We start from the raw sequence: 9,528 nt of genomic DNA, 5'->3' as shown, positions 1-9,528 counted from the left end.
TCAGATGTATATATATAGAGCCTTTCAAACACTAATATTGCTCTAAAAACAAACCCCCTCATTATTAAAAAGACCAATTACATTTGAGTGGTGCAGAATATTATTACGTCTGTAGTTCTGTTCTTTGTAAAGTAACATTTGGAGCCAGAGATGCTGATGTTTGCTAGTGTCAACTGGTGTCGCATCAAATAGTTTCCCCGTCAAAACTAGTTTCCTCACATTCCCAATTGCAACAGATTTCCATCCATCAGGTTGTTGTTTTTGTTTTTTTACAATAGACATGTATGAGCAAAAAAGGTCTGGATTTTTTTTTTCTTTAAATGTTGTGGCTGTAAAGAAAAGTAGTTAAGAGGAAAACTAATCCCATTTACTGGGAAACAGATCTTGATGGGGTACACAACCTGAAAGTCAGTCTTTATTTGCACTCATCTATTTGGTCTGGGTGCAGATGATTTCTTGTGCTGAGCCTAGAGTTGAGAGAAAACAATAACCACATAATAAAGCATAAGACCAGTATAAAATGGTAAATAAAGCATAAGACCAGTATAGAATGGTAAATAAAGCATAAGACCAGTATAGAATGGTAAATAAAGCATAAGACCAGTATAGAATGGTAAATGAATAAAAGACAAATGTGAACATTGAGAGATGATGAGTGTTTACTCGCATGTTGGTTATAACTCACTGTTCATGTTCTTTTGCACTTGTATAACTTCAGTTATAATCAAAATATATTGCACTTCAAGATGAGGTAGATTTAGTGTTTTTTAGTTTGTCCTAATGTTGTTTGACCACCAGTCTGACTGTTGACACATCAGATAACAAGTCTGTTGCAGATTGTAACTTGTATTAGACGTCTTTACCCTGATAACAGTGATGAGTGTCACTTCTCTAGTAAACAAGCCTGGATTATTTGTTACTGGGGGGAAATGTACAAAAATATAGGTTTAGTTTTTTTTTGTTTGTTTTGTTTTTTGGAAAGGAATTTCAACCACAAGAACAGAAAGGCTTAAGTGTTTTTTTTTATTACTATAACAGTATATTAGACATGTTTTTAATTTGAGTTGCTTGATTGTCAGCTTCATGTAAAGGTCGTTTTTTTAAATAAATACGGTAGTTGTAAATAAAATTTCATGATTTGTGCAGTTTGTTTTGAAAGTCATTTCCCGTAGTTTCCAGACTATTGAGCACACCCTGAATTTAAGCCACGCCCACTAAATTAATATGTGCGTGTTTATAAAGGTACAAAAATAGGCCGCACTTGTCTATAAGCTGTGGGTGTCCATGTTGTAACATGAGATGTTTACACAGACTTTTTTATTTATTTACTTAAATATGTACAGGTAACGTACACAAATACTGTACGTACAGTAAAATTATTTATTTTATATATTTTTTTAGTAGTGCCTGTAATACAACCTGTTTAAAAAAATTTTTTTTAAAGTACTGTAGCCTAAAGTCACTGATTGCTATCTTCGTCTTCCTCCTGTGCACTAAAACCACTAAAGTTGTCTTCTTCAGTGTCAGAATGAACAGCCTCAGAAATACCTCGTCCTCCGTCTCTCCTTCGTTGTCGCTCTCAGCTTCACTTTCGTCTCGAGGCAAATTCGTCCTTGAGCTTGTGCTGTCCTCTTCAACACGCAGCAGTCCAGAAACCTGTTGGTGATGGAGGACGTTTCTACACTACTCCACATTGTCAGGATCAGCTGACCAACTTGAGCAAAATTTGCTCTGCGCATGCGGCCAGTTTTGTCTAATCTTATGTGAAGCAGCTCTGTTTCCTTCTTCGACAGCCAGATGTTGAAAGATGCATCATCTGCATTTCTTCGTACGTTTTCCAGGAAGCGGGTCTGTGCATGAAGCTCAAAGTAACAGATCTGAAGAATTTAGTGCGAGTTAGTTTCATTTACGGTAATTGAAGGTTTCATTGGTCCACTGTGACCTGTTCAGTAATTTCATTGGTCGGATTTTTACTTTTTTTTTTTTTACCTTTTTTATTTATGCACGTGGTCTCACTGAGTCGCGAGGGACCCCGCCCCCAAGAGACTTGTATTGGGCAGCTATGTGTGCACCGGGTGTGACGAGGCTAAATGTTTTGGCAGCATGAAGCTCGTTAGTGATGACGGAAGATTATGTTTAGGTCATGGATGTTTTTCACTTACTGATATTTAATTAATATAGAATCATGCGTGTGAGTTAAAGATGTTTAGTCTGAACGAAGTGGAGCCTGCAGGAGCACGGAGCCTGCGCAGATGAACTTAAAGGCCCCAAGCTGGAAAGCAGAGTGGTCTTGACCTCGCCTTTTCTGATGAGGTTTAAGTTGATGCTCCTTTTTGCTGTCTGCATGCAGACCTTGTGATCCGGGCGTCGTGTAACGTTTTGCACGCCTGTTTCCAATTGCTGCTCTGCTTGCAAGGATTAAACCTGGACTGTAAAAATCTCTCATCCACACAGGACTCTTTATCAAATAAGCCACACAGGCTTATTTGATAAATGAGTTGATAGGATAATTAAATTATCCAACATTTAGCCTGTCAAAAAAAAAATCCATAAATTAGCAGCAGCATTGTATAAGCCACAAGGTTCAAATACTGTTTAAAAAAAAAAAAAAAAAAAGTATAAGTAGTGGCTTATAGTCTAGAAATTACGGTGCACTGGCTTATTGAAATTTGACATCACATTAGGCAAAACAACCAAACAAGTAAACTACAAAAATCCTCTCTTGGATTAAATGTCATTATCAAAGCACACTTCTGTTCATCTACGGGTGTTCGTCCATGTCGACACATCCTTCTCCCCTCAGGTCTAAGATTGAAGGAATGCAGAATGTGCAAGGTCCTGTTCCTTAAATTAGACGGGACTTTTTCCCCCCTTGTAGTGTCACAGATGTACACAGACTTGTGATCTATATGTAACCTGCGTGACCCTGACTAAAAATTCCTTTTTAATTGACTTCCTTTGAAGGTTTAGAAAGCGAGTTTCTCACAACACTTAAAAGGTTTTTTTTGGAAACAACGCCACAAGCAGATGACCTGGGAACCAGATTGCACCAATAGCTAATGTGCAGATAAACACATCATCACTGTGCATGGGAACTTCAGACACTGCCCTGTTTCTGAATGGAAACAGTCTTTTTACTCTTTACTACTGAAACCAACAGACGAGATGTGACAAATGAAACGCAGATATTTTTTACTGTTTGCTAAAGTCCAAAAGATGTATCAGCACCGATCACAGTCAGCCATTTATTACAGAATGAGTATGAAATAATACGATTGAGTCTGGTTTATCTTGATATTTCAACTTTTAATGATGTTTTTTGTCAAATGGAAGCAGAGAAAGAAGACATTTTCTTGGTGTAATTTGCTGTGTGTGCATTTCATAGGGAGCTTGAGGCGAAGCATGGCGTTCACTGCAACATGACGCTGCTGTTCTCTTTTGCTCAAGCTGTGGCCTGTGCAGAAGCTAAAGTAACGCTAATATCGCCCTTTGTTGGGAGGATCCTCGACTGGTACAAGGAGAACACCGACCGCAAAAGCTACGAGCCACATGAAGACCCAGGTAACAAGAACCATTCTGAAGTTTAAGGAGAACATTTTAAACTTTAGGGAGTTTTAATCTGTTCTAGTTTACACCAGCACAGCACAACTTCTGCAGTTAATTTACTGTACAGAATCTATAGCAGAAAATGTTTGATTATAACTGATTGATTACAAAAATGGTAATTTATTCAATCTTTGTATCTGAATGAAGGAAAACAAAAATTTAACAGTTTTACCAGTTAAAGCTTGTGAACAAGATTTAAAAACACTGAAGCCTTTTGATGTCTTGTTCTTTATGCAACGTCTTCCTGTTACGTGTATGTTGTGTTCTGCTACGATGGAGTATTAGGGCCACGCTAAGAATTTAAAAAGAATTACATTACAAGAAAATCGTGAAATTACGAGAATAAAGTCGAAAAATTACAAGAATAAAGTCGTAATATTAACAGAACTCTGACACAAACAAGCAGTCTTACAACTGGTAAAATGATGAATGTTGAGTATCTTGTTATACTTTGGTTTTGGTTTTACAAATAAGGAAATACTTGATCTGTTAGCAGATCAGCTTCAGATTATTATCAGTATCTGGACTTTGAAATAATTGTGCAAATGACTATGTCTGTTTTGAAGAAAGAACCACACAGATTTGGAAGATATTGCTTCTTTTGTGGAAGAGGAGCTTTCTGGCTTTTTATTCTTGTAATTTTAAGGCTTTTTCTCGTAATGTAATTTATTTATTTATTTTTTTCCTTATCTTGGCCCTACTATGTTGTTGTTGTATCTCAGTGCAATGATAATGAAGCTTATTCTGATTCGAATACTCCACCCAGATCGTTTTGTTGGTTGTTGCATTTAGTGACTTTAAATCTCCAGAAACAAGTTCCTTCAGTGCCAAGGTGGCAGAGTATTTGTAGACTGATCTCCGTCAGTGTCGGAAAGCAAAACAACGATAAATGTCGTTAAATGTGAATGTTTGGAGTGTTTTAGAAATCACACAGTGCAGAAGAAAAATGTTAAAACCTCTGCTCAGTGCATTAAAGCCGGAGCTTTAGTTATTTAATATGCGTTAGTCATGTTTATAACATTTACAACATATACATTCATATATATTATTGTCACAAACCCATAAAGCATCACCCCCTTATTATTATTTTTTTTAATTTTTAACCAAATGAAATTGATTGTGATGAGTTTTGTGCAAGCTTTTAATTTCCAGAGAACTAGTGGGAATGGGGAGGAGCAGTGAAGAGTAGAATTTGTAACTATTATTTATGCAGCGATGTCAGCTGATGGGTGACTTTTAGAAAAGTGAAGCTATAGAAACTCTGTCTTGGTAATGACTGGGTGCAAACAACAGTCAAACAATTGGCGGTCGTCACTGAGCTGCTTCTTTCCCAGCTACCAATGCGTCACTCATAAGATGCAGTCAGTGAAACAGATCTGCCACATTCTCAACACCGAGTTGATTTAACCCTTCGTCTGCATCTGGCAGCAGTGACGAGTTTAAATATGTGTTGGTTTTTTTACATTAATAGAAGCACCGGTTGGAAAGTTTTCCTCCTGCAGAAATTGTTTCAAGTTCTTTAAAATCTTATTTTAGTGGAAGACTTATAATAGATTTTGTAAATATTTAAAGTGTGTATTCTTTTAGTACTGTATTTTCCGCCTCTGACAATCCGGAAATGTGGGCCAGTGTTGTGCCAAAAATTGATGGGCTGCCAAATGGTGGCTGTGGTAGCATACACAGGAGGACTTTTAACAAGAATTTAACAAGATTAACACTTAAAAAAAAACAATTATTTGTTTGCTCAAAATTATAGTAAATTTGTGTCTGTTTAACGTTTCCTTAATAAATGCAGTTTAATGGTCAAATTAGCTGCATTTTGCAGTGCAGCTGATTTGACGGTTGCTCCGAGCGAGCAGAACGAAGGTGGCAGTCTGTGGCAGGCCGATTGTGTCATTAATAGCTGGTGAAGATTCTCAGTCATCCAGGACATGGTAAATTCAAAAAAGTTCAAGACAAAAACAGTAAAGTATAATAAATAAAGTCCAGTTGTTTTTGTCTTGAACTTTTTTGAATTCGTCATTAGAGCCACGTTTACCTATTACATGATACAACGTCATGCCTTATGACTGCTACTACTCTGCTACCATCAAGTGGCTGAAAATTGTACTGTTCCTTTTTTTTTTTCCCCCAGTCAGAATGAATGAAAACTGTCATATCTCAGTCAAAACTTGGTTTATAAATATGGGAAAAATCCATAAATATGTCACTTCTGCCTGTAAGTCACAGGGCATGTAAATTATGCAAAAAGCTGTGACTTGTAGGCCGAAAAATATGGTGGTAGTAGTTTTTCCTTGTTAATGTCATCAGGAAACAAAGGGGGATGAATATTCATTTAATTAGGTGGGGAGTTTTTTAATTACCAAATTAAAACTAAGTTGGTCCTGCAATTTGAATGTTTTTTTTTGTTTGTTTGTTTGGGTTTTTTTTGGGGGGGGGGGGGGGGGGGTCCGTCTGCAACCTCAAAGTCAAACACTGAATTTCTAATACTGATTTTGATCCAGAATTGGGCTGTTTAACCTGTTGTTATTTTTCTTCTTTTCTAGGTGTGATCAGTGTGACAAAGATTTTCAACTACTACAAGAAGTTTGGTTACAGCACTGTGGTGATGGGCGCCTCCTTCAGAAACACGGGGGAGGTGAAGGCCCTGGCTGGTTGTGACCTGCTCACAATCTCCCCTGGTCTGTTAGCAGAGCTCAGCCAGGATCACAGCTCGATCACTGAAACACTCAGTGTGGAGAAAGGTACTACACCAAGCAGGACAAACTCTTTCAAAAGTTGTATTTTCTTTCACATCGAGTGCCAGCCACTCAATCATAGCTCTGTGACTGCACATTGTGTTTGGCTAAATGCATCAGGATATTACACTTAACATCTCCAACATACACCGACGACTCAGAAAGTACAGTTGTGTGAATAATTTCATGCTCTGTGTGGTAGCTGTAGCTTGTAAACAATAATACAGTTGTGGCTAAAACTGCTTTTCAATTTGATTCAGTTTATATAGCACCAATTCACAACAGTCATTTGGGGCGCTGTACAAAAACATTCACATACATTATAAAATGCCAATTGGTAAAAATGATCTTAAGAAGCCAGCAGATTGTGTTGAACCTTCACTTTGTTGCGGTCTCCTTTCCTGAGCAGCACTTTGGTGAAAGTGAAGGAACAGTTTCTTCTTCTTCTTCTTTTTTTTTTTTTTTTCTCATTCAACCTTTATTTAGACAGGTTAATCCCATTGAGCCTTGAGGACTCATTTACAAGAGAGACCTGATTTCAACAAAGAATGAGGACAACAATGGACAGTTATAAAAAGGCATACAGATTTTTCTTTTCTTCCTTTTTTTTTTTTTTACAAATTAAAATAAGTTTGCAAAAAAGTAGCAAAAACAGCTAGATTATAAGAATTATTATAATAATAATAATTTTACCAGGAACAAACCTCCAGCAGGTCCAGACTTACAGGAGGCCATTTGCTTCAACTGGCTGGAGTTATGGAGCACAGGAAAACAGAGAGGCTGGTCTAGGTGTAGTTTCTATGAGAAGAAAAACACTGATAACATTATTCGTCTTTAGAAACATGGACAATAGAGCCAGTAAATTCAGCAGCAGAGTGAAGAAATGTGGTCAGTTTGTCCTAGAGTTGCATTCAGGCCTAAAAAATCCGGCCCGGCCCGAACCTGTATCATTTTTTCCAGCCCGAAACCGACCAATTGACTGTAATTACAGACCCGAACCTGAGAAAAAAATGACCTTTTTTTTCATTAAGCTTTTACTGCTTTTGTAAACAAATCAGTTTGACATTTAAAAGTATTTCAAAGATGGGAAGATATAATATTTCTTGTTTATTAACAAGAGTCAGTGGATTATTATAGTTATTATAATATAGTTCTTAACGGTCGGCGGACATGCACGGCTGATGAGCCAAATGCCCACTGTCACAGCAGCTGAGTCCAGTTAAGCTCCATCTGGACTTTTGTTTTTACTTTTTTCAACCGGCCGGTCAGCACGCGGTCAAACAGCCGTGCGCAGCTGATGATCCCAATTGGATTGTCAGCCGCGTGCGTCCGCTGACTTGATGAAAAGCCCGACCTGGCCCACCCACCCATCTAGCACATTATTTTGGCCCTGCCTGAATTTCAGGTCAGGCCAGGCCGGGTGCAGGCCCGGGTTAGAAATGACAGCTCTAGTTTTTTTCTCCAGCAGTCTGTCTATAGCAGCAGAAGTGAGGGATAGCGCAGGAAACCTAACCAACCCTAACTATAGGATTTATCAAAAAGAAAAGTCTTAAGTCCAGTCTTAAAACTGGACAATGTGTCAGCCTCATGGACAGAAACTGGAAGTTGGTTCCACAAGAGAGGAGCCTGATAACTGAAAGATCTTCCTCCCATTCTACTTATGGAAACTCTAGGAACCACAAGTAAACATTCAGTCTGAGAGCCAAGTGCTCTGTTGAGAAAGTATGGAACAATAAGATCTGTAATATCAGATGGAGCTAGGGTGTTGAGTGTTTTGTACATTACCTATAAAAAGTGTTCACCTCTTTGAATATTTAGTTTTTATTGCTGTCATAAATCAGTCCTGATCAAAATAAATTGATATTTTGTAAAATATAAAATCAAAAACCTTCTAATGTCAAATTATTACAGAGTAATATCAGTTAAATAAATGTCATGAAAAAGGAGTGATTGCAAAATGTTCACCCCTCTTCAAAGTAATTGTTTAATTCAACTCAAAGAAAAGATTATTAAAAAAATACAAGTCAGGAAACAGATTTCCAAGATCCTAAATGTCTCCAGGAGTTTTTAAATCCATCATCAGCTGAGCTACTTTAATTATTGGGGAATGTTTAAAAGCTAACGGGTTAAAAACCAAACTTTTTCCTGTAAGCAGTGGGTGTTTTGTTGCAGCTGAAAACAAACTGGACACATCAGGCCACAACCTGAAGAGAAATCTGCAACAACTCCTGTTCTGTTTTCACACTCGGTGTTCTTGTTTTCATTTTGCAGCCAAGACCTGTGATCTGGAGAAGATCCACCTGGACGAGAAGGATTTCAGATGGCAGCACAACGAGGACCGCATGGCTGTGGAGAAATTGTCCGACGGCATCCGCAAGTTTGCTGCTGACGCCATCAAGCTGGAAACCATGATTAAAGTAAAACTTGATTTCTCTAGTTCTGATCCTAGTGTGCGTGTGTGTTCACGTGTGTAACTAAGCACAGACCTCACTTTTTGTTACAGGAGAAGATGCTCAGTGTGAAAAATGGCCAATAAATGACGGGTGAGGTGTGTCCAGCTTGAGTGCGAGGAGACGGCCATCTTTGTCCTAAATATGAGAAGTTCTGAGAGGAACCGCTCCTCTGACCAAACTCCAGGGACCGACCTGCCGAATAAAAGTCCATCTTCATCTGTTTGGCCGGGGCTGTTCTCTGATCCAACATAAAAGGTGATAGATGCTTCAGTGAGTGTAATTTATGATGAAAAGGTTTTAATAGCAACGTTAAAGAACAAATTTCAGTCTTGGCTCAGTCACTAAGCTGTCGTTTGAAAGGACCGCAGATGCTTTTTGGGTTTTTTTTGCAGAAGACCTCAATTTTTCTACAAGCTCTTAATAAAAGTCTTAACAAAGATTGTATTGTCATTTCTCAAAAAATAAAATTACTTGTCTTTATGTTTGTGTAATGTGTTTTTAATTTTTTGAATGTAACAGAGTTACAACGTTGGGCACCCAGACAAAGCCAAATAAAAAGAATAAAACGAAGCGGAACAATTTGAAAGGTGTGCAGGAAATCTTTTCCTCTGAAAGCCTTCTTCTACTCCAACAAAGTCCATGCTCAATAATCCAGGTGTACAATCCAACAGTTTTCAGTCAGGTCCTCTACTCGTGTAACCATTGTTGTAGTTCAACGGGCTCTGGTTCAG

At 38.0% G+C, this 9,528-nt stretch overlaps 1 protein-coding gene across 1 annotated transcript in view; it reads left to right on the top strand.

Moving 5' to 3' along the window:
- Positions 1 to 9,277, top strand: part of taldo1 (transaldolase 1) — a 19,028-nt gene extending 9,751 nt beyond the window's left edge. Inside the window, exons 5-8 of the mRNA XM_037691744.1 lie at positions 3,386 to 3,561; positions 6,153 to 6,350; positions 8,616 to 8,761; positions 8,848 to 9,277. Of these exons, the coding sequence (XP_037547672.1) occupies positions 3,386 to 3,561; positions 6,153 to 6,350; positions 8,616 to 8,761; positions 8,848 to 8,880 (553 nt within the window). The 3' untranslated portion in view covers positions 8,881 to 9,277. The remainder of the gene's footprint in view (positions 1 to 3,385; positions 3,562 to 6,152; positions 6,351 to 8,615; positions 8,762 to 8,847) is intronic.
- The last annotated feature ends 251 nt before the right edge of the window (positions 9,278 to 9,528 follow it).

This window comes from Nematolebias whitei, chromosome 2 (assembly GCF_014905685.2).
Source record: "Nematolebias whitei isolate Nwh7 chromosome 2, NemWhi1, whole genome shotgun sequence".
Classification (NCBI taxonomy): domain Eukaryota; kingdom Metazoa; phylum Chordata; class Actinopteri; order Cyprinodontiformes; family Rivulidae; genus Nematolebias; species Nematolebias whitei.
This window is presented reverse-complemented; position numbering and strand designations above follow the sequence as displayed.